This window comes from Theobroma umbraticum, unplaced genomic scaffold (genome assembly GCF_002168275.2).
Source record: "Theobroma umbraticum cultivar Fairchild unplaced genomic scaffold, ASM216827v3 scaffold_147.0, whole genome shotgun sequence".
Lineage (NCBI taxonomy): Eukaryota > Viridiplantae > Streptophyta > Magnoliopsida > Malvales > Malvaceae > Theobroma > Theobroma umbraticum.
In genome coordinates this window covers 6649144-6674456 of record NW_018397259.1, presented here as the reverse complement: position 1 = coordinate 6674456, position 25313 = coordinate 6649144, and the positions used below count along the sequence as shown (strand labels likewise).

Genomic DNA, 25313 nt, shown 5'->3' with positions numbered 1-25313 from the left:
TAATTTAAAGACTTTTTCAAACGTTATACTTATTTAAATATACTTTCATTTACTTTTTAATAATTAAGTTTTATTTATTTATTTTATAAAATAAATAAAGAAAAGAAAAGAAAAAGTAAGTGATGATATTTAAAAATTAAAAATATTTTATAACTACTTAATGTTGAAGAATAGCATATTTCATGTATAAAATAATTTTTAATATTAATATCGTATTTTCAACATTCAACATCATTACTTTTAGATCAAATATTGTGATATTATCTTTTTAATATTATAATCGATATTTTTTCATATTTTTTAATGTTACAATATTACCCCTTCAGCAATAACGTTACATTATAACACACCGAATACCATCATAAATCCAAGCGGTTGTGACATGAGATAGTCTCCCCTTCCATTCTCACCCACATCTTGACTGCATCCACAAGTCATAAAAATCTCATGATACCATTTATCAAGTTAATGAAAACTGTTTGTATTCATTGGATTTGACTTTGATTTTCCTTGAGCATGGTCCTTCCAATATGTACCTCACACTTCTTAAGAGAGAGAAAATCTGTCAGCTCACTGAATATGGCCAAGGGATGGATATTTTCAACCCCATTCCTATATCCACTATATAGAAAACTAAAAAAGCTTCAAGACTTATGGTCTCATATCACTTGTCATATCCCCTCCCAGAGTTACATGCATAGAAAAGTAGAATTTCTTAAAGTCTACTGATTATGTGATATTAATACTCATAAAATTTACAGGTGAGATGATTTTAATTAGATTTCAATGGGCACAACCAAAGTTAAACCTTCTCTGGAGCTTGCAGTAATTACATAATATTACCAAAGAGTAATAGGATTTCCACGGGGGCAGCAGCCCCTATTGCCTACATCCAATGTAAATCCATATCTGTGAATATATATATGTATGTATGTAGGTATGTATATATACAAGCTTTCTACATCATCACCTGATTGCTCCAAGCAAGTTGGCACCATCAAGCTTAGCACCTTCCAAATGCTGATTAAGAAACAAAAATCACATGATGAATTCCAGTAAGATATTTTGAAGAACAAATGTGAAAATCCTTTTACTTTGACCCACATCAGCAGGTGCAGTCCAAAAATTTTAGATGAACCACTAACTTACTATCCAAACAAATTTGCAAATTGTAAAACTGATTTACTTACTGTATCTCGAAGATTAACATGTCGTAAATAAGCTCGTTGGAGGTTTGCACCCTTAAGATTGGCATTACTTAATTTTGCACCCTGAAAAACATGCAATTACAACAAACTAATTATCAACACAATAGGAGTTGGAAAGGAAACTTACAAAATGTCAGGCCATAACCGTTCAAGTTCCCTTATATAAATTATTAAGCTTGCTCAAGTTATCAGGATAAGTTGATCAGCATATCAGATTAAGCTATTATAAATACATGTATTAAATACGCACCAGCACTTTCTGTTGGGCCACCTAATTGATACCTTCCTATAGCTCAAAATAAAAATAATATATGAACCAAAGCGATTGATATGGAAACACCATCCTTAAGCATCTGCCTACCTTCAAATTGGCTCCTTCAAGATTAGCTCCCTCTAAGTTGGCACTTGTGAGATCAGCAGTCTAAAAATCCAGAGATAAAGCATATTAATGGTTACAATATCACAAAAGGCCCACACAGAAAACCCCAATCAGTCAAGAAACATGCAACAATGAGCATAATATAAAATACCAACAAATCAACGAATTATTCTCTTCTTTGATGTTTATATGTGTCAATAGTTTCACTCAAACCATGAACTCCTATGCAAAATGTATCATCGCCATCATTCACACTGATCAAACATGTTACGTAACTTCACTGGCAATTTAACACCCAACTACAAACCATTACCTCGTATGCTAAATGATGGGCTTATCCTTAGTCCATCTTTATGAAGAATTAATGTTTTCTTTTTTTACCATAGCATATATTTTTTATTTAATCATTCAATCCAGAGGATCATTATAGCTCAAACAAGAATGAATCTAAATATATTACTAAGAATTTCATTGTAAGCTAAAGTCTTGTACTTTCTTCCTTGTATATGCACATTATATTCAATTTAATGATCACCTGTAAGTGTGCAGAACGAAGATCTGCCCCACAGAAGCTACAATCTATCAAACAGGCATCTGCAACATTGAAATTGATGAAGATAAAAATCTGTTAATATTTCAAACAATAGCTGTACATAGTAGCATTTATAAGAAATCAACTAACTGTAGAAAGATGGTAAAATTTTGCCTTGAAGATTTGCACTCTGAAGATTAGCACCAGCTAGTAAAGCTCCACGAAGATTTGCCCCAGTAAATTCACACCTTTCCTAGGCAAAAATAAAACAATTAAGATTACAGTTCACAAGAAAAAATAATGGTCCAGAAAGGAAAAATAAGGGTAACGATCTTACTCACGCAAAGTTGCATTGTGAAAAATAGAACCCTCAGCATCCACATCCTGCAATGACAATAGAGAGGTTACAAGTGATCCATCAACCAGATAACAACCATAAAGTACCAAAGACACCAAGGAACCATGTACAACCATTCTCACATCACGTGGTTAAGTTAGAATGTTAAGCAAGTATAAACTAAACCTAATTAAGGCATACACAGTCAATGATATACTTCACAAAAAAAAAATTAGGCCTACCCGAAATTTTGCACACTGAAGATTTGCACGTGAGAAGAATACACTTTTAAGACAGGCAAAGCTGAAATCCACAAATGAAAGATCCTGCACAATTGAAGAAATAGAAAAGTATAATACATTGGAGATTGCAATAATATATCTGCTTCTAAGACTGAAATTGAACTACAAACAGTCATATGACATTAAAGATAGACATCCAACATTCAGATTCAAAGAAACATAAGTCTCACTTTCTGTGAAACAAGACTCTACTTGGCAGAAAACCAAAAGTGTTAACATAAATCATTACCAATTTAGAGAGATCAAGGCCGGAAAGATTAACTCCCCGAAATCTAACTCTTTCAGACTGTATGCACTTGATGATATCAGTACGTGTCAATTCAGCACCCAAGTCATCATCTTCCTTCCTCTTATTCAAAACAGAACTGATTCCTTCTATTAGTCCCTGAAATTATAAGCATGAAAATTCATTTCTTATTGAACAAAAGTCAACAAGGAGTCAATGACCCAAACTATAAGAGTGAGAAACATGATGAGTAATGTTTCACAGGATCATCGCTGAAACCAAGATATATAAATCATGCAAAAATAGATAAGTACAGTACATCATTATGTGTGATTCAACTTCTGAAAAATGTTCTAGAGAAGAAATAAATAATTTTAAAAAGAAAAAGAACATAGATTTATAACACACAATGGCATTATGCTCATTAATGGACTTGTACATCATTTCTAAGAAATTGTTCTCCCTGCTTAAAGCACTCAAGCATGCCTGGAGTATCATTTAAACAAGGCTTCAAAACTTAAAAACAGCAGCACAGGATTTGGTTTTACATTATAGATTGTAAGCTATGCCATCTATCTTTTATTTGACAAACAAAACAGCACTTTCTTTCATATAAATTAATTATCATAACTTAATTAAAGGCTTTTAAAGCAAAAGGACAAAAAATTATGCAGAATGCATGTGCTACAGAAAACCAAATATGGCTCAACCCCATTCAATTAAGCCTTAATAGCAAAGTAGATAGAGACAACAACAAAATCCTTTCCTATACTTTTTTTTCCTGAATTTTAGGTTAATGTTGTCCACAAGAACCTGGGCTGCTGGCACGAAATATGTCCTTGAGTTTCAATCCATAAACTGATAAAATATCAACTGGGATATTAAAAAATTGAATATTTTTAATTAGCAGTATTGAATCCTATTTATAGGCCAATCCACATCCCAAAACCACCCTCTACCACTAGAGCTAATGCATAAAGGCAGTACCATGTATCATACAATCTCAATGCACCTTAAGCCTTGACCATGTATTTAACAATGCAAGGATATTTCTTTAAGTGACATGAACTTGGCAGAAAAAAGTAATGAAATAGCACTTAGAAGTGAGTGAAAGTAGATACTATAAGAAGCTATAGCTTACAAGTAGCTGGTAATATTCTGCCTCTCTCATGAGCTCTGAATATCCAGAATCTGTCAATGTGGGAACAACACCATCCCTTAACCAGTTTAGAATATGCCGAAAATGCTTTCCATCCCTATCAACAAAGACATATCCCTGCAAGAATTCAATGTGATCAAGGAATATGATTCAATATCTGTATTCAAACAAAGTTACTTCTCATGTAGAACTCCAATATGAACTATATCAAAAGTACATATAACTTATTTCCGTTCTCCTCCTTTTTCCCTTCTGTTACTTTGTGTCGATAATTTTATGGGGGAAATGGAAACTGTTTTTCATTACTCAGTGAAAACACATAACTTTCAAGTACCAAATTTGGCATGCTACCATCTGTAAGTTATAAAGAACTAGAAGTGCACTGATGCCTGAAATGATATCCAAGATGTAGCTCAAGAAAATTTAGAAAAACACCTTCAAAATTTGTGGTCATAGCCTCTTTTGGAAAGAGAAAATGATAACAAGACATAACTGATAAAAAAAATACTCGTGCATTGAAGTTTCATACATATGCTCGTACAATATACACTTCAATGGTATGAACCAATATGAAGACAATTTCTAATATTTGATGTGAACGTATTTCCTTGCGAACAGGAAAAAGATATCATTTTAGTGGTTCTTAAAACATTTTTATACCAATATGCTTCTACAATCTTTATCTACAATTTATCATGTGTGATAAATTGAACATTCCACCAAACCTCTCATCCAAAATCACTCTAAGCAAAGATCCTTCTCATAAACAAAAATATTTATTTGAAAGTACAATGACTGCATCGCTCCAAGAAATGGATTGCATCATTCACTCCCCATAATAGGAATATAAATATAAATGAATCAAATTAAGAAAATAAGTCATGATTCGGGTGACACCTAGTCACATTCTTATAGAGTAGGAGGAAAACTATTCCACCACTTAACAAAAAAAAAACACTAAATTTCTTTGCTGAGACCACATTTACTATTCACTCACAGGAAAAATTCAGAATATAAAACCTAACAAGTCTACATATTAACAAATGACAGTGTGGCAACCAAGGCAAAGAAAAGTATATATACCTTCTCAGAGTCCTGACACAACGTATGGCGACCACTGAACATAGCTGCCAGCATGGAGTCAGGCTCACGGCAGGTCAATGTATCAATAGTAGTACAAAATTTCTTCCCTCCTGCCCACAGATTTTTGTTCAGTTGAAGGCATTAACTTTTGGTGTAACCAAATCCGACAACGAGAAAACTAACAAAAAGATAAAACTTAGAAAGAAAAAAAAGTGGCACCCAGAAAAGCAAATGCATAAAGTTGAAGTGTAAATCAAATTCCTAAGTTATCTCAGCAACCAAACAGAAAACAGAGTTAGTCAACTACCCAATTCAGCTCATTAATCCAATCCAAAGGGTTTAAGCCATTAATCCCAGTTAAATAAAGCTAAACTAAAAATGGGTTTTTCTTGTTTATAAATGAACCGATCAAAAATTCTAACTTTTTGCCAAAATAAGTAACTGATGGAGAATTTTGATATGAAAAAGACCACATAAAGTAGAGGTTGAAATATAAACATTATAGGAATTGTAGAGAATTTTACCAATGTTAAGTCGAATAAGGGAAGACAAATCGGAATCTTTCATCATTGGAGAGAAGCTGAAGAGACCAGGAGAATACGGGGGAGGGAAGGGGAGGGGATGTGAAAATTGTGAATCGAAAAGACTTTGCTCTAGCACGTTTTTGGAAATTATACAGTTGTGACTGTCACAAGGAGCAAAGACTGTTTTTAGGCTGAGCTCTCTGAGAATGGGTGTACTGGGCATGTTTGGCCCTGTATAACCTATCAACTCAGAAAGGGCCTAGGTCGGCCCATAGCAGATTGGGACAATTGGGTTTACATGAGCCTGTCATTTGTAGAAGGAGGGATTAGGCTCTAAATTACATTAAAATCTTGAAAAAAAGGGGTAGAACGTGAGGTGTGCATGGAGATCGAGGAAGCAGCAGGTGGTTGCATGGCCACGCAAACGTGGCAGCCTAGGAAGTTAACAAACAAGGAAACAACCCACCTCTCTCTACTTTTGCCTTCTCCTTTCATATATCAAAAATCAAAGATTCAAAAGCCACAGGCCCAGCAAGAAGCATAACGACAGAGGTACAGGACGTTGAAGATGGTGAAGCTGAAGCATCTTTCCTCCATTGCCAACCATGTTCTCCAAAGAAGTGCAGAGTAATATACTTACATATCTGATCTCTCTCTCTCTCTATAGTTTCCTTAGTGAGTTTTCATTGTGTCAGCATTTAATCTTTTATAATTAGACCTCTTTATTGGGGTGAGAGAGTTACTCTGTCTTGAGTTTCAAATATATATAATAATGTGAATAAGGTCTCTTGGGTATTAAAAATCAATGGAAAACAGTCAAATTCAAGAAAAAAAAACATATAGTAGTATTTTATAATAAAATCAACATGAAATTAAGACTCTAATCTGGTTAAGGTTTGATATATTTAGAACATTACAATATATTAATGTATTAGCAATTTCTCATGTAATAAAGAAAAAGAACATCATACTTGAGGTTTTCTGAGAGTTACAGTTAGGCTCATTATTTATATTGAGTGGAGATAGACGATCATTACAGAACATGAGATATTTTTGAAATAATTTCTAGCAATTATATATATTGTAGTTGTACTAGTTTATTTATTTATTTTTTTCCAAATTGAATTGTATTGGAATAATACTCAAGCATAACATAATTAGAATGCTTTGTTATGCTTAATTTTACCCAGGGAACTAGGTACTTCTGTGGATAACTTGGTAGAAGAATTTGATGCTGCATGGAAGCCTGAAGTGGGCGATTATTCGAGAAAATTAGTGAAATTTTGCAGCTCAAAAGCTCTCATTAAATTGTGTCAAAATATAGAAGAAAGGATAAGTAAGACACCATTCAGCCGGTTCACATATGACATGATGCTAGCTTGGGAGAAGCCTAATGCTGTCAATGAAGAGTCCCAGACAGTGAGCATATTCAACCTCTCAGTAGTGAAGTTCGGAGTTGGCTTAAGTTCTGAGTTGTGATCATTTGTCTGAGTGACATTTGACTAGAAAACTGCATTTTTGATGAAAATATTCAATGAAAAATATGGTTTTCATTGTCTTCATAACATTTGTGCTCAAGTTGTCAGAATTTATCTGTTGATCATATTCCCTCCAACATTGTACTTATACTATTATGTTGAGTTGGCAGGAGAGCATTGCCAAGGAGAAAGAAGGTATAAAGTCACCAGTAGAAGTGCCTCTGGAGCAGGATGATATCCCTCTTTTCTATTCAGACCTGATGCCACTCCTCGTAAAAAAATTTCTTTCTTATCATTCAATTGCCTTAATTAGTCATAAGCAATATCAATTTTATTTTATTCTCAGAAAGAATTGATTGATTTTGCCAATGACACTGTGTGTCTGTCATTTCTTCTTGCTTCTTTGCTGATGATTTGTGAAATTTCTTGGTAGGTTAATGATGAACCAAGTGTTGCAGAAGATGCTTTTGTGTGGTTGGGATCATTAGTTCCATTAGTTGCTGATATTGTTAATGGAAGATTCACTTTTGAAACTCTAACTGTACCTACTGGAAACCGGCTCTTTTTCCCTGCATATGATAAATATCTAAAAGAAATTGATGAGTATGCTTCTAAACTCTACTTGAAAGAAAAAACCAATCCGCTATAGTTAGCAATGATGAGTGTGGAAAATTTAAATTCCATCTGAGATGGTTATGCTATTTGGCATTGGCAGAATCTAGTCTCTAAATTCTAACTAAACCTATTTTCCATCTCACCATTGTTTTCATGCCTAAATTCTGTTTTCTCCCCCTCAGTTTAATCTATACACAACTGGAAAGTTAATAGCTTTGATGGCAATGTATAGTGTCCACTCTGCTGCAAGTATGGCACCACGTTCTTTTAGTATTGGAGAATTAACTACTTATATAATTATTATCATAGCTGGCACTGCTGGTTGTCCATTTGTTGCCACCATGTAATTGTAATTTTAAGTTACCTGCATAAACATCAATGGATATACCATAATAAACCGGCACTATGAGTGAGCCATAGACAAACTAATTATCACCACTCTCTGTTAAAAATGAGGCATAGACAAACCCCAATGCTACCAAAATTTGCACAACTTACTTTCTTTGTTTTGAACTTTGTGTAGAGCACCAAAAAATTTGTTTGCAATACTCTAAGTCGTTTCTTTTCCCCCCTTTTCTGTTCAACTGTTGGTCCCACAGCCGCATAAAACATTTACAAAACCAAGCAAAGCCAAAAGGTGTGGAGTTAGCTGATGATGAATTTATACTGCATGTGGAGGGAACAGCTAGCACACAGAGAGTAGTGCGCCATATTGGAGGAACGAGTTGGCCTGGTTTGTGTTTGATTCCTTTTTTGTACTATCATAATGGACAAGTGATCAAATAAATCTCTATCTTATGATCTCTCAAGTGATTGCTACTTTTGAAATTACTTACATTGGATGTTATTTTTCTAGGTAGGCTTACACTGACTAATTATGCTCTCTACTTTGAGGCTTCTGGAGTGATAACATATGAAGATGCACTTAAGATTGACCTTTCAAGGGACATTGATCACGGTGTTAAACCAGCTGCCACAGGTCCATGGGGTGCTCCACTTTTTGACAAAGCCATAACCTATGAATCCCCTGAATTGTAAGTATATACTTGCATAGAATTCTAGGTAATATTACTGTTACTATTTCATTCAAAGTCCGACATAATAACATGTAGGTAAAGCTTAATGATGGTGTAGAATTTTTCATTAGTTTCACTTGGAAGTACCAATTTTCACCCACCCTAACTCTCAAATTTCACGTCAATAATGTACCGGTCATCAATTTGTGGTTGATTTTCATGTTGTTGTAAAAAATCTGCCAGAAAGTTTAACTGCTTGATAATTGGAATCACTGACAGCTTGGTGGTGGATTTTTTAGCTTAGTCTAACTAAGTGGTGTCGAGAGTTTGAGAGTAATGATTTGCCTTAAGCTTATAAATGAGCAAAGTATGTTGATAAATTGGATTGTTGGTATTCTGAGTGACTTTAGCTCTCCAATTTTTCTAGACCAGAAGGGGTTGTGCTGGAGTTTCCAGAGATAACGAGCTCCACAAGGCGTGACCATTGGCTAGCACTCACAAAGGAGGTTCTGCTAATGCACAAATTTTTATCTGAATTCAAAGTGGAATGTCCAATACAAGCATGGGAGATGCATGCAAGGACCATTTTGAGCATTATAAGGCTTCACGCAGCAAGAGAAATGCTACGAATTTCTCCCCCGAATCCCACAAAATTCTTGATTTTTGCTTTATATGATGAGTTACCTAAGGGGGACTATGTATTGGAACAGCTTGCTGAGAGTCTAAAGAGGGTAAATAGTGGACAACCATGTAGTGCAAGCTCAATACTGAGGAGAATGAACCTTTCAGAGTCAATTGCATCAAGTTTAGAAGCAAAAACAGTGACTGATGAGGTGAAGAAAACTGTTGCGGGTGGTGAATATCATAATAAAACCTCTTTGGAGACTGCCATCAATCAAACGAGAAGGGAAGAAAGGGAAGTTGCGATTGCTAAATCAGCAATTGAGGGGCTGAAAGAGGAAGGGATCAGTGAAAATGCTCTCATTCTTATGGTAATTACCTGTTGAAATATAATGCCCATCTTTTCATGGTAAGCAATAAATGTGCTTTAAATTGCGGTAGAGAGTGCACATCTTATCATGATGTGCAATTCCATAGTTGGCTTTGAGCCAACTAGTGTTTGAACAAACACTCTCTCTCTGTCTCTCTTTTATTTTGACTAGGAGAGGCAATGAAACTTTTCATACAGATTTAATTACTCAGCTTATCTTGCTTTCTTAAAGAATAGATTCTAGGATTGATGCAAGAACATTAATTTGTTACACTTATTCTTTTGGCATTTATAGGAGCTACTAAAGCCACTTAAAGGTGTATTCCTTTGGTTCCAACAAATCCTTTCGTGGGAAAGACCAGCAACTACCCTTGCTGTAGCTGCTGCAATTATACTAATTGCGTACAAGTAAGTTGTTCTTGGCCCTGCTTTCATTCTTTAACCTACTAAAAGAATTTTTCAAAATCTGTATGCAAACTTCATATCGTAAAATAATACATCAAATACAAATCATGTTATTGTTGTAGGGAATGGGTTGGCAAAGCAATATCCTCAGGCTTGCTTCTGGTGTTAGCAAAAATGATCCGAGCTAGACAAGAAAGGCTTAAAGACAAACAAAAGGAGATAGTTGTGTGCAGCGCCTCTGACCAGACTGCCTCTACAAGAGAGAACATAGTTTCAGCTCATTACGGATTTATGACCATTTGTGGGATAATCCAGGAAGCGAATGTAACGATACTGAAATTGCATTCAATTCTGGTCTCAAGAGCACACAAGGTACTCATGCAACTAAACATGCTTTTAATTTGGCAACTTATTTAAGATTAAACATAATGAAATGCATTTTTTTACTTCTTCCAAATGCAAAAGTGCATTGTTCCATTATAAAGCAAGATTTATGGTAAAAGTGGGAAAATTTTTTCTCATGGGATTCTCAATAGTGTTGTGGCTAGCTCTTGCTTCCTCATGTTTTGAGTAAGCACAAAATTGCATGTTAGACTATCGAAGGCAATAAACAATGGACTATATACCGTTCATAAGGAAATACTAGAGTTGTACTTATGCTTAAAGAAATTACTGCTTACATTTCATACCTTGTAATGCAATGAGGAGTCATTGTAGGATTTTTACTCTTTATAAGCCCAAGTAGAGCAGAAGAATTCCTGTAACTCACCTCAATTAGTTTGGAATTATAGCATAGTTCAGTTGAGTGTCTGCGAAGCAGCAAACCACAATCACATATAAATTATAAATATTTCTATTGAGGGCATCAACAGATAATTAGAGTAAAAATTTCATATGAGTGCTACTGAGCTCTCGAACATTTTTTGGTATTGGAGAAATCCTTGGTTGCTGATGTGTCCTTGTGCAAAGTACTTTAAGGTTTCTGTTTAACTTATCAAACAAATGATAATTTTTCATTTGAATGTCGTACACCCATCAAATTCACACACCTGTTCTTGGTTTCAGCATGCAGAAAGGGTGATGCTGGCGATGATCGGATTGGCAATATTGTTGGCAGTGGTTCCCTTAAAGTATCTCATAATGACTGCTGTATTTCATTCCGCGATCATGACATCAAAGTTAGGGAAGTACATAAGGAACAACCAAGGAGAACGGCGACTGAAAGAATGGTGGGACTCAATCCCACCTACCCCAGTTCGAATTGTTGACAAGGCTCCTGCCTGTCCTTAATAGGCCGGCATGCATTTTGGCGTAAACACTCTGAATCTTTTACGTCAATCTGGTTTTATACTTGTTTGTCTAAAATATAGCTGAAAATAGACACGAATGTATACTAGATCTTATTATTCTAAAAATGAGGCTGCAAAGACAATCCCAACAATCTTGATGTCAACAGCAAACTTTGTTCTACCACCTTTACTGGACAGTCTTCCTATAGCACTGCATAAGTGCTCTGCAGTCTCCTCTTAAGTCGTGCTCTTACCATTCATGATCCTAGCCGCAAAACATCATTGCCCACTGTGTTGAATCGACAGTTGTTGATGCCCAATCTAAACCAATGCAACTTACAACCCGTAATGTCAGTCTCCAGAAGTTGATAAGAGGTAAAGCAGAAGATACGGTATGATCCTCACCCAGATAATTAGTCCAACAGGCTGGACAATTTGTCGACAGGAGACTCAGACTAGTATTCGTATGAAGCCATTATCAGCTGTGGCAGAAATTAATAGTTGAGCAACGGTGTGCTAAGAGGTTTATACAAAAAGTGTGAAGGGCAGAGGGGTTATGGAGAGGATCTGTAAGTATCTCGAAGCTGAATCTAGTGGGATGGCTCTATAATTCTGACCTCCACGCTGTATGTCTCTCTCAGTATGTTATTTTCAGTGTCCTTTTGTACTCTGCGCAAACATAGATGCAAGCTTAGACTTCATTCTATTAGGGTTGTTACCAAATCTTAGTTTAATTATAATTATAAAATTTAACCTAAAAAAAAGGCAATACAAATTATCTCATTAGAGTTATTATATAATAATATTGTTGAATTTGATTAAAATAGTTAATTAAAATTATTGTGAGTTAGTTAAAATTAGATTATGAATAAAATTAATTTTATATTTATATTTATATATATATATATATATCATTCAACTATGTAACATACACAATCTTAAGATACAAAAATTCATAAAAATTTTCAATTATTTGTTATAATTGATAAATATTTATCTGATCCTTCTACGTAAAATCTTGAGATATTATCTCCTCTCACGAGTTTTTGAAAAAATCTCATCATGGGAAGTTTATTGAACAGATTTTATTATTAAAATTAACAATTATCGACAGAATAAATATGACTTGATATGATATAAATTATAGTTTATTTAATACAAATCAAATTCTTTTTTCAAAAGCCGTTTTTTGAATCTTTACAACTTACAAACTGCTGAGAAATATTATCATTAGAATGAATTAATCAAAATCTATTAAACGTAACGGATTTTTCAAAAAAATTAAAAAAGATGGGAGGCAGGAATGGATTTTAAAGACCAAATAAAAATAAAAATTCATTTATTTATTTATCTATACTTGAAATGAAGTTTGTGTTTGGAAATAGAAAAGACACAAATTTAAATAATACCCTAGTAAAATAATCAATTTGCTATATTATATAATGATAAATTATTAGAAAGAAAGGATTTAAGTTTTCTCCAATACCTCAAACACCGATTAATTTGAAAAGAAAATAAAAACAATAAAACAATGAAGACAATACTTATAAGACAAGTTAAAAAAAAAAAAAGGAAAAAATTATGTCTAATACAACTTTGAACCATGTATATATATGGGTTTTTATCCTGCAATTCTTGCTCTGTCAGATAAGATGTTGAGGTTAAAATGAAAAACAAATGAGTACATTATGAATGAAGAAATCTTCTAACCTTCCATTTTTGTGCTTTATTAAAAATATTCTAAGAGAGCTCCAAAGGCACTTTATTCAAATAGTTTTGTGTCAATAAATACAAAATAATCTAGGCTTGATTTAGCATATTACCCCCTATTCAAGTTTATATTAGGGATATCAGTTATTTTTAAGTGGTTGCAATTGTATCACTATTTTCTAATTTAGACAAAAATCAATCAAAATTTAACATGAAAGAATATTTCCTGAGAAAATAAAAAAAAATATTTTAATTTTTTTATCATTCTAACAATATTAAAACTTGAATTTCCCTATCTCAAGCTTTGTGAAAATTACACAGCTTCAACAGTTAAACCAGGTAAGCAGAGCAGCCTAGTCAAAGAAAGACCAAACAATGTAGAAAATAAAGCAGATGGATGTATCATTGTGTCTGATCATAATGATTTTATGAGCAAATACTGTAAACAAGTTAAGCAAAAATAGATTGAAATGAATTCAGAATCCTAGTGCTCTTAATCTGGGATTGGCCTCTGCCTTGAAGAAGGGGTTAGATATGAATATATATGAACTCCAGTTCTAATAATTCCACAGCAGGATTTAAGTTGTTCCTCGAGTAGGTCCATCTTCCATTTGTCTCTGGTTAGCTCTGATTCATTACTTAGTTTCCTCTTGCCTTTTCCAAATCAGGAAGATCTGCAGTGCACATTAGAAAATCATAAGAACAGCAAACCACCAATGGGAACCAATGAAGAAACCTGAGGCGCTAGCAATTGAGATGAGGAATGTGAACAAAACTAACCAAGAAACACAATATCATACAACCCTCTTATCATTAACGAGCATCCTTTTGGAATGTCAAAGAAATATTCTCACCCACTCCCCAACCTACCAAAAGAACCCTCTCTTTTCCCTAGGATGGAACAGTACCAGATATCCCACTCAATTATCCCTTGTTCACCCAGTTTTAACTACTTAAAGACTCACCAGTTGCTTGAGTGAAATGCAGAAATAAGTGCACCAAAATATATTCATGCAAGTAGGGTTGCCTTAGCAGGGGAAACAAGTAATCTAAACCACATGAAAATGAAAACACTAACACCAGGCACCAGCTACAAGTCATTGTGGCCTTAGCTTATTAATCAAAGATATTCCCCCAGCTATATAGGGAAGGTTGTAACACCCCACCCCGGGGTGTATTTTGTTAACTAAGGTGAATTATGGGTGTTGGTACTGTAAGAAGAAATTTTATTAATAAAATAAAAATTAGATAATAAAATAATAATTTAATATGTACGGCAGGTGACTAAAACGGTGTAATAGCGAAAGACTATTTTGAGGAATTAGGTTCGACTAAAGTAGGGGAGAGTAGGAAAATTTTAAAAAAAAATGGAGCATTGATGAGGCTCACATGCCATTTTAAATAAGATATAAAAGTAAATATATTTAAATATTACACTGATAATTTGATGAAATGTGATTTTGATATTTTGTTTGTATATATGTTAAGGAGGAAAAATAGAAGAAAATTAAAGTCAAGGGAGTGGTAAAAGGATTCAATCAAAAGAAAATAAAAAATTTAGAGTGTTAATTAATAAATAAAGAGAAGTTAAAGGTTTTTGTGCAAATAACCATTTTATAGCTTGAAAAATATTAAATAGTACAAAAGTTGAAACTATGTACAAGTGTATGTTGGAAGAAGGAAACCGAGACCGATTGCCCATAGAAAGTTATTTATAAAACCATGGGAAGGTGGTATAGTAGGGCACATGTGAGTCCCCCACCATGTGAAAGTATTTGCATGCAAAAGGCATGCATGAAAAAGATAACCGTCCACTTATTCAAGAATTAGTATTTTTATGTCCAAATAAGCTCACAAGGAACATGCAAAGTTTATAATGGGATAAATTATGAATAAAATGAAAAGATAAGATGATGAAATCTAAAAATAACCAACCAAAAAGCAAGGTAACCGGCACATGTCCATATACACAGTCTACAAGAGATAAGAGTGATTTACAAAGACCAAAGCATGTAAGTGGTAATCTGCAAAAATAAAATGAAGCAAACACTTCATGAAGGAAATAAAAAAAAGCACATTCTTTAGGGGAATCTACCAATGAAAGAGAGCCTAAAAAAAAATCTGCTCAGTTCCCTCTAAGCCCCGAGAGCCGCATACCCTAAATTCTTCAAAATTTCTGCTAACTTAGCCTCTTGAAAGAAACTGAGAGCTTCAAGAAGATTTCCTACCTTCTTCCTTACAACCCTACATTGCACTAGAGTATGAAATGTTAAGGGTTTAATCATCCGAATTCTCACCATCTTGGTTTCCACCTCAACTCGAGAGCTTTGGGAGAAAAAGTAGTGGTGCTAGAAAGGTGCTGAACTAAGAAACATTGAAGTGGGCTCTTGATTCTCCATAACCTGTGAGCTATAGTTGATGGTCAATGAAAATTTTCAAGGATTCTTGCAAACCGAGACTGTCAATGCAACCTTAAAGGGATTAAAGTTCTACTAGAGAAAATAGGTGGCTGGAAATTTTAATAAACAAGGCAAGAGTGTGAAATTTGAATTTTGTAAGTCCAGTTCAAAGTATCTATAAATTTTAATTATAATGGGTGCTAAATTTCAAAGCTATAATTTTTGAGATATATTAAGTATATATACATAATATGGAAAGAAACAAGTTCAAAAATCCTTATCACAACCACAAACAACCTAAGGATTTCTACCAGCTCATGCTTTCCACAATTTGGTTCAATCAACAAGTGCAACACACAGAAGTATATATCTAGAGGACTATAGCTTTGAAATTTAACACCCACTCACCCAAATTGGTGGGATTTCTCACCAATTTTACCAACCAATCTTCTTAACTTGAGTTTGATTCGGTTAAAGGCGCTAGCAAAGTTCAATGGTCTACGCTATTTCCCACTTCCAGCAACTTTGGTTTAGCAATCAAGGGACTACTTTAAACAGCTCCTAATCAATCACGTTAAGTACATGCTTAGCATCCGTTTAGTATAATTTAAGAATAGCTACTTTGTGTGTATAACTAGCATGTAGAGCATAAGTCAAATATCTAATTTCATTCCTTACTAATCTCCTAAACTCCACCGATCTGCCTCTTAGCATTAAGATATTGTTTCGGGCAGTTTTCACATAAATTCCTAGCAATCACAGCACATTTGATTATTTCATATATTCTGTCAACAACAATTTATCAATCAAACTTCAATTTCACCCACCTACTTACCTTTGAGTCCTCACAAACTTTCACCTTCCTTCGTGCTAGGCTACGGTTTAAGCAACTTTCACACAGCAATGTTGTGTTAACAGCTCAAGCATCAGCTTATGCATTCCGTTCAATATTTTATTTTCACCAATTAATCTTGATATCCGGTCAACAATGTTAATAGTCCCCATCCACCCTTCCCTTCATACCTCATCTTCCTAACTCTTAAACCCGTCCAAAGGCCGAATAAATTCTGCCCACTTTGCTTCTTCAAGCTGCCATTACAATAAAAATCTGTAAATACTTTAAACTTGACTTACAAAATTCAAGTATTACACCCTTACCTTGTTTACTAAAATTTCCAACTACCTATTTCCTCTAATAGAATTTTAATCCCTTTCAAGGTTGCATTAACAGCCTCAATTTGCAAAAATCCTTGAAATTTTTCATTCACCATCAACCACAGCTCATGGGTTATGGAGAATAAAAACCCACTTCAATTTTTTTTAATTCAACAACTCTCCAACACTACCACTTTTTCTCTCAAAGCTTTTGGGTTGAAATGGAAATCAACATTGTGGGAACTAGGATGGTTAAATTCTTAACATTTCATACTCTAGTGCAATCTAGGATTGTAAAGAAGAAGGTAGGAAATCTTCTTAAAGCTCTTAGTTTCCTTCAAGAGGCAAAGTTGCCAAAAATTTTGAAGAACTTGAAGTACATTTTTTTTTTTAGGCTCTCTTTCATGGGCAGATTCTCCTAAAGAATGTGCCCCTTTTATTTTCTTCAAGAAGTGTTTGCTTCATTGTTTTTTTTTTTTTTTTTTGCAAATTTCCATGCTTTGGTATTTGTAAATCACTTCATCCTTTGTAAAACATATATATGAACATCTAGCCAGTTACCTTGTTTTTTGGTTGATTTTTCTTAGATTTCATCCTCTCATCTTTACACTTTATTTATAATTTATCCCATTGTAAACTTTTCATGTTTCCTTATTAACCTATTTGGACATAAAAATATTAATTCTTGAATAAGTAACCGATTATCTTTTTCATCCATGCCTCTTGCATTCAAACACTTCCACACGGTGGGGACTTATATGTCCCCCACTACACCACCTTCTCATGGCATCGTAAATGGCTTTCTGTGGGCGATTAGTCACAGTTTCCTTCTTCCAATTTACACTAATACATATTTCCAACTTTTTTACTCTTTAATATTTCCCAAACTATAAAATTAGTTATTAGCACAAAACCCTCCAGCTTCTCCCTCTTTATTAATTAACCCTCCAAACTTTTTAGTTTCTTTCGATTGAATCCTTCCACCACTTCCTTGACTTTAATTTTCTTCTATTTTTCCTCCTTCAACACATATACAAACAAAATATCAAATTCACATTCCACCAAATTATCACCATAATATTTAAATATATACTTACTATTTTACCTTATTTAATAATGCATATGGGCCCCATCAATACTCCATTTCTTTTAAAGTTTTCCTACTCTCCCCCATTTCAGTTGAACATAACTCCTCAAAATAGTCTTTCAATATTACATCTTCTTAGTCACCCACCATAAATATTAAATTATTATTTTATTATTATATTATTATATTATTTTTATTTTATTATTAAATATTGTTTTATTTTCTCATCTCCACCTTCCCTCCCACATATCTTCTCACATTACCAACACCCATAATTCACCTTATTTAACAAAATATCTTGATTAAATACACCCCAGGGGTGGAATGTTACAAAGGTTAAGATATATCAAGGGTGCAACATGCATTGCTGAACCTAATCATAAAACTTCAAAGGTTTATGTAGCAGTAGTCCATATATAGGTTATGAAGAAACTATATCTTAAAACTCAGTCTGCGACAAAGATGCAACCTCTGCGTATGCTTTGAAAATGTAATTTAATACAAACACCAAGCATATCATTGAGAATATTGATAATGCTCATAATTTTCATGCAGCCAAACTACATATGCGGAAGCCTAAACTTAGGTAAGGTTCCTTAAATCCTTTTCCTCAGGTTCCCAATGAAAACAAGGCACATGCTTAAAATTGCTGTCCTAGCAGTGGACACTAAAGCAATGTTGTTTTAGTCAATCATTTTGAATAAATGGCTTCTTTCTATTGGATGATCTAAGAAAGAGGGTGTAGGAATCTTGCTGAAGTTGTACTATGAGAGTTATAATACATGCTTATGTCTTCAGAAAGCAATTCAATTTAATAATTTCACGAAGTGATTAAGTTGTTAAACTTACACAGCAATCCTTCATCATCGCTGCTTTCATCATCTCGACCAACATACTGCAAAAAGAAACAAAATTCTCATTAAATAATTATTCAATAATTATGAAGCGTTCACAAATGTCTCCCCGTATTTTGATGCAGGCACAACATGTTAGGCATTTTTTCTTTTCTGTTCTTTTACTAATGTTGGCATGCCATGCCATGATCAAAGATGCCAGAAAATATGGTTAGATGTTATTAGGGTTTTAGGCTTTTATCTGTCCTACAACTAAAGGATACAAGAATGCTTGAGGACATTCTTGCTTCTTGACTTCTAACAATATCAGCATTTCACTTTTAAGTTCTAGGAACTTTAGGATTTGCCTGATTTACCACCCAAGAATAGACTTTCCTTTGTTTCCCTGAAAGAAACTTGAGATTCAATGGCTAACTAAAATATGACATCATCTTATCCCACTCCCAACTGCATTATGCATTCATAGATGGAAGAATAAGCAAATTACCATGGCATCATCATCGTCAGAGGCCAAATCAGCTGCCAAGGACCACAAAAACTCCAGTCAGAGCCAATATAATCATAATCTAAATATAGATTTTATTAAATCCAGCACAGTAACAACTGAATCTAGCTATAGGTACAGAATATATGTTAAACTAGACAGATATTGCTCCAGAATTTGTGACCAGATAAAAACTTCAAATAACTTAAAAGTCAAAGGACAGAGCAGGAGGATTGTCATTGATAAAAGTATCAGAAAGTAAAAAATCATGGGGCTTAAAAAAATGGAAAATCACATCAACATATAAATGTACTACACTATTTCCCAAAAATCTACGCTGGATAGGAGTGGAGGAATAGAATGAAAAGATTGTACACTGGTAAAACACTAAAAGGATATTGTTGATACTTCATGGATGCTGACATGAAAAGGCCAAAACACAAGCAAGTATACAATCTATATACAGTCAAGGTTCTCAAAAGTAAGGAAGTGTGCAAATTTTTCTAGGTGCATATGCACATAGGATTGGTAATATAATACAAACCAAAATTAACGATAAACTCACTTACAATTTGACTCTTCCTCATCTTCATCACACCATTTGTTCCAATCAACCTTGATGTAAGGTGCTGGTTTCTCTTCAGACTTTAATAATCTTTTCCACCACCCTTTCTCTTCTTTCTGGATAGAGCATATTATATTCCTTAACCCAACATTAGTTTTGCAACCCTGCAATATAAGCAAAATAATATTTGAACAAAACTCTAAGCGTGGAAAAAAAATGTGACCAATTCTTTCAGATTATTTCAGTATATCCTTGAACAAAAAGTGCATAAAAGAAAAAGAGAGATGGAAGTAGCAATAAGAGTTTGTACAGGGCAGTAGGAAAGAGATTTTATTTCAAGTTATTCATTCAGGGAAAACATGCAAAACTACTTTATACCTCATAGATCACAAGTTTGAGGGTTTCTCACTAATGGCATTCAACTCTTGCCATCTTAAACATAAGCTCCAACATCTCAATTTGAAATACTTGTATTTCACTTCAAATAAGAAACAACCCAAAGACCTAACCGTGAAACTTGGTATACCAAATTCATGATTAAGGGTCTTATTTTGTATAGAAAACATTAAGTATTTCAACAAGTTCGTCTCTCGCCGACTACAGCCTCACAAACCCACAAACAGGGAGACAAAAAATAGATAGTGAAATCTATTATATAACTTACAAGCAGAAGAACATGAAAGTCAAGCTACTAGTAAAGAAATCCAACCTGCCTAGAAGAACGAACTCACGCATCTAGGACACAATAACTCACCTCAGGTACTATTTTTCCACAAAGCTCCAAACTGAAATCGAAGCATTCTCCTTGCACCCCCATGGCAGAGAAACTAAATAATCCCTGAGGCTCACATTTAACAGAAATATCTTTTGCATCAGGTAAAGAGATCGTCAGGTATACCTTATCAGAGCTCTGAGCCCAAAGAACCTCAGGATGGCGACTGAATACAAAGAAAAAAACCAAAAAAAAAAAAAGAGTTGCTTCAATCTTAAGCCAATATATCAGGAAACCAAAGGAAATAAATGTATTATTATAATGCATAAAACTATATTCCTTTTACATAATTGCATATTCTTCAAACTTAATCACGCTACAAATGATAGAGATAATAAGAATCAAGATGAATCAACATCAAAATGAGCAAAATGAAGTAAACCCAAATAGAATTAACCCAATTGTTTTACACTACTATTATTTAGCAAGAACTAGAAGGGCAGCCTAAAATGGTTGTAAAAACTACAATTTTTTTCTCTTTGTTTTCACCAACCCAATATTATAAATTGACACCCTCACATTGGGTTTATTCTTAATAATCAAAACTAGTTTCGTACAACATCATTTTTCTTTCTTTTTTCTTTTTTCTTTTTTGCTCGGATTGGCCTAAAATTTAGAAAATCCTTTAGCATGGAAAAGCAAGACATAAGAACAAAAGAAAATATATGGCATTTTAGAAGTATTATTATGGAAAAAGAGAGAGAACATAGAGAACCTCATGTTGGAGGGTACTTGAAGGAGGAGTAAAAGCCTGCAGAAAATAAAGAGAAAGGCAAAGATAGAGGGTTTTGAGGGAGGAGGCTCAACGAATTCCAATGCTTCAAAACTCAGCTGGGTTTTTGGTTGAGGCGGTCCAATAGAAGTTAACCAAAAACACACCCAAAAGAAAAACACGTAGCTCTTAAAAAACCTTTTAATTTTGTTTTATTTTAATTTATAAATGATCACATGATCACGTTACGAATATCATAACATAATATAATAAATGACCTTTAATTATATGATCAGGATGTTATAAAATTTTAATTAATAACAATAAATTAATATTTTTAAAAAATAATAACCAATCAGAAGTTAATTATAAAATTTTATTTAATTTAGAAAATTTAATTATAGGTAATAGAAGAAATTTTAATTTGATTTTTCTCATTTTATTTATATTTGATACAAAAAATAAAAAATATATTTAAAAATAATAATTTTAATTAATTGAATATGTGTTTTTCTTTTTCATTTATGTTTCTCTGCGATATAATTGAATTTGTAATTTTTTTTAAATTATTTTTTTGATATTTTCTTTCTTAAATAGAAAATAAAAACCTGGAATTGCCATCACCATTCCTTTATGTCCAAGCATTCATGCCTAGCTGTTTTCACAAATATAACGCGTCCATTCAGTATTCCACGATACATTGTAAAAGGTAGAGTCAGAATCCCAGTCACCCCTTTTCTTGTCCGACAATGAAAGAATGTCATGGTAAAGCAGTTGTTTCTTTTTCAATATTTTTCACGTTTTATTTGATTGAATGGGAATTCTCATTTGAAAAAAAATCTATTAAAAGTATTTAATTTCCATACTATATATAAAATTTGTCGTATAATATTTTTAAAAATTCGCTGAATTATTCAAAAAATAAATTTAAATAATTTTTATTATTTTATTATATTTAATTAAATATTTATATTTTATTTTAAAATTAATAAATTTTTATAATTAATGATTAATTAATTATAATTAACTAAAATACTATTTATTATTATATATTACGTAATATTAACGTAGTTTGTTGACATATAATAATGAAAGGTGATGTGATAAGTTAGCATAGCTTGACAATATGATCGTGTGTTATTTTTATTTTTTAAATTAATGTCATGTGAATATAAAATATGTAAATATCATTTTTATTAATAATATTTTTAAAAAAATTAGAATAATTTTCAAGGCTAGCTACCTGTTAATATTTTATTAAAAATGGGAATTCGAAGTATATTGGAAATGGGACATAAACTTTACTTGAAGTACATGAGAAAGATAAAAAAATATTCCTAATGGAAATAATACTTTCTTTGCATGAAAACATGAATTAAGTAATATTGCTTGCTTATAATAGGAAAAATTAATAAGGAGTACTGTTGTCTTACGATTATTTGAATCTAATATAAAGTAAGTTAATTTTATCTAATTTTAGGATACCTTATAATTTATTTGAAACTTGATGAAATAATTGGAAGCCTTGATGAATATATCCATGATTTGATAAAAAATCTGCAACTTGATTTTCTTCTTGATGAATGTGAGAAATTCTATGAAAAAAAAAAAGAAGTTTGCAAACATTTCCGTACATTGACAAGGATGTAATGAATATCATAAGAACCTTGGCTTCCTCCCTCTATCACATACACAATTACCCTAGCATCAATTTCAATTCCAACATCGAAAAGATTGTGATTTTGGCATAAAATCAGACTTCTTTATAAAACAAGTAATTCGGCTTTCAAGGCATTATTAAGATCAAAATTTTTTAAAAATCTAAATATAAATATACTTGTATGATTATATAATACTTCTCTTTCTGCAACATTTTAAAATTTATCCTCGAAACTACCATCAACATTCAACTTAATTTCATCTATCAATAGTTTCACCCATCTAATTATTTTAAATGGTGTAGGAGACTCCTTTGCAAATTGGAACCTCCATAAGTTTGCAATTTATAAATCATCTTTCCACTACCATCGTTGTAACAGTTTTTTTTTTTTTCTAAAATTACGTTAATAAATTTATGACCTGCCATATTACTATGTTATAATACACTCTTTGGTTTCTATGTTTTGTATTATTACATTCAATTCATAAAAATCAATAATAAAATATAAATAATAAAACCTGAATACATCCCTTTTTTGTATAATCTCTTAAGTAGTACCATGTCCAAAGTACATATACAATATTTTGAGGCCCAATGACATTGATTAGAAAAAATTTTCAAATGGTATCCAACCATGTACAAACTGCCACAAAAAAAAAAATATTGAGAGAAATGCTTTTGTGCCAAATAAGATTGAAAAACATTATTTGCTAGTTATTATTGACGAATCAATTCTCATGCACTTTTAATAGTAAAGTTATAATGAAAAGTAAGTACCCAATAAGCAACATCGTCTTTAAAGTTTTCAATAAAATTTTTCATAATACCCTCAATTAAAAAAATCAAAGAGTACTACTCCAAATTTTTTCCACAACATAAGCCTGTGCTTTGAGAGCTTTTAGTAGGTATATAGATATTGATGAGAAGACACGCTTTATCAAGAATTATTTTTATTAATGATTTTAAAATGCAAAAATAAGAATTTGATTAAATCATAATAAAAAATAAAAATTTATTTAAATAATTTATGCTAACTTTTTATTAAAATTTTAATACTATATATTCCATTAATTTGCATGTATTATTAACCCAATAGAGAGTCAAATTAATACCAAAATATTAGTTTTTAAACTGGATATAAAACATATTGAAAAATCACACAAATAATGCTGATTTCAACTTTTTTAAAAAAAATATGACAAAAACACATGAATAATAAAAAAAAGTTTCTATTTTGCAAGGTTATTATTTTTATTATTATCTGTTATTAACTCATAAAAAAATTATATAAGTAAAAAAATTTAGTAATTGAAAATATAAGTAAAATAGAATAAATCATGAATTTCTTTGTGTATGAAAATTAATTTTTCAATTTTCTAAAATGATTTCTATCTGCTTTTATTTTTATTTTTTTTAAATTTTTTCACTTTTATAAAAAATAAAAATAATTAGCAACAAAATAACAATAAAGCTACTAGAAGACAGCCCCTTTTACTCTTTTCAGTTCCTTTGATAGAAAATTTTTTTTCTTGTCTTCTTCAGTGGAAATAAAAATGAAAAAGAGCCAAAAATCCCTAAAACCCTAACCTTTCTTCACCCAAAACCCTAAAAACCTAGAACAACAACATCGATGCAAGAGCAATGGAATCCCAATCTGAACCTTCAAAAAGTTCCCAATCTCTTCAAGCCCTAGCTTCGGGCCCTCTCTCTTCTTCTGTTTCCTCACTCTCTTCCTCTTCTCGAACCCTCCCTTCCAATCAAGACTTTCATTTCTTCCACAATTTCGATCAATTCAAGCTTCCCATTGATCAAATCGACAATACGTCACATTCCTTGCTTGAATCCATCGGCTCATCGGCCAAAGCCTGGGGCGCCAACAAGGCGATTAATTTCCCTAACAAAATTGAAAATATCGCCGATGATGAAGCTTATGATTGGACGGTTAACATCATCGATGAATGCTTGGAGCGATTCGACATGTACACGGACGAATTTCAAAAGATTAGAAAGAAACAAGAGGAAACGGGTCGGGTTAACGGGGCGGATCCGGATACTGATGGGTTTCAGGTGGTTCACGGGAAGAAGAAGAAGAAAGGGGATGGAGGGTTAGTGAGAGACTCGGTTGGTGATATAGTGGGTGGAAAGGAAGGTGGGGCTTCGATTTCTTCTGAAGTGAAGGTGAAGAAAGGGGCGTTGGCTGCGGGGACGTCGGCCAAAGCGAAGGTGCCGTTTCATATACCAACGATACGGAGGCCTCAAGAAGAGTATAATATACTTGTTAATAATTCGAATCAGCCTTTTGAACATGTTTGGTTGCAGAGGAGTGAGGATGGGCAGCGTTTTGTTCATCCACTGGTTGGTTTTTTCTTTA

The 25313-nt window shown here is 32.9% G+C and overlaps 4 protein-coding genes across 12 annotated transcripts in view; 2 read left to right on the top strand and 2 right to left on the bottom strand.

The window, feature by feature from the left end:
* Positions 1-324: 324 nt before the first annotated feature.
* Positions 325-5933, bottom strand: LOC110415377 (potassium channel tetramerization domain-containing protein / pentapeptide repeat-containing protein). Of its 6 annotated transcripts, none has more exons than XM_021427007.2 (12): positions 5751-5933; positions 5227-5336; positions 4126-4260; positions 2988-3143; positions 2699-2782; positions 2457-2503; positions 2294-2367; positions 2123-2181; positions 1570-1629; positions 1191-1271; positions 971-1020; positions 325-421 (listed from the first exon to the last, which is right to left on the bottom strand). In XM_021427007.2, exons 1-12 carry the CDS (start codon positions 5794-5796, stop codon positions 340-342), a joined length of 984 nt encoding a protein of 327 aa, XP_021282682.1. In that variant the 5' UTR covers positions 5797-5933; the 3' UTR covers positions 325-339. The 6 variants fall into 6 exon arrangements, with proteins under 6 accessions (XP_021282682.1, XP_021282681.1, XP_021282684.1 ...); XM_021427006.1 differs by lacking the exon at positions 325-421 and adding an exon at positions 424-545; XM_021427009.1 differs by lacking the exon at positions 325-421 and adding an exon at positions 424-545 and having other exon boundaries at positions 5227-5404; positions 5751-5929.
* Positions 5934-6318: 385 nt separating this feature from the next.
* Positions 6319-12122, top strand: LOC110414894 (ArgH (DUF639)). The gene is made up of 10 exons (XM_021426296.2): positions 6319-6377; positions 6941-7169; positions 7399-7500; positions 7662-7831; positions 8443-8576; positions 8700-8877; positions 9287-9851; positions 10146-10258; positions 10378-10627; positions 11321-12122. Exons 1-10 carry the CDS (start codon positions 6319-6321, stop codon positions 11543-11545), a joined length of 2025 nt encoding a protein of 674 aa, XP_021281971.1. The 3' UTR covers positions 11546-12122.
* A 1489-nt stretch (positions 12123-13611) lies between these two features.
* On the bottom strand, positions 13612-21452 carry LOC110415558 (HSP20-like chaperones superfamily protein). 4 transcript variants are annotated; one of them, XR_002445101.2, is made up of 8 exons: positions 21286-21452; positions 20553-20736; positions 19803-19962; positions 19237-19268; positions 18745-18790; positions 16489-16742; positions 15552-15663; positions 13612-13928 (listed from the first exon to the last, which is right to left on the bottom strand). XR_002445101.2 is itself a non-coding variant. In XM_021427242.1 (6 exons), the coding sequence occupies exons 1-6, from the start codon at positions 21288-21290 to the stop codon at positions 13894-13896; spliced, it is 462 nt and encodes a 153-aa protein (XP_021282917.1). In that variant the 5' UTR covers positions 21291-21451; the 3' UTR covers positions 13612-13893. The 4 variants fall into 4 exon arrangements, 1 of the variants encoding a protein (XP_021282917.1); XR_002445102.2 differs by having other exon boundaries at positions 15552-15656; XR_002445100.2 differs by lacking the exon at positions 15552-15663.
* Positions 21453-24455: 3003 nt separating this feature from the next.
* LOC110414749 (protein RRP6-like 2) overlaps positions 24456-25313 on the top strand; it is a 7207-nt gene continuing 6349 nt past the window's right edge. Inside the window, exon 1 of the mRNA XM_021426154.1 lies at positions 24456-25297. Coding sequence (XP_021281829.1) covers positions 24584-25297 — 714 coding nt within the window. The 5' untranslated portion in view covers positions 24456-24583. The remainder of the gene's footprint in view (positions 25298-25313) is intronic.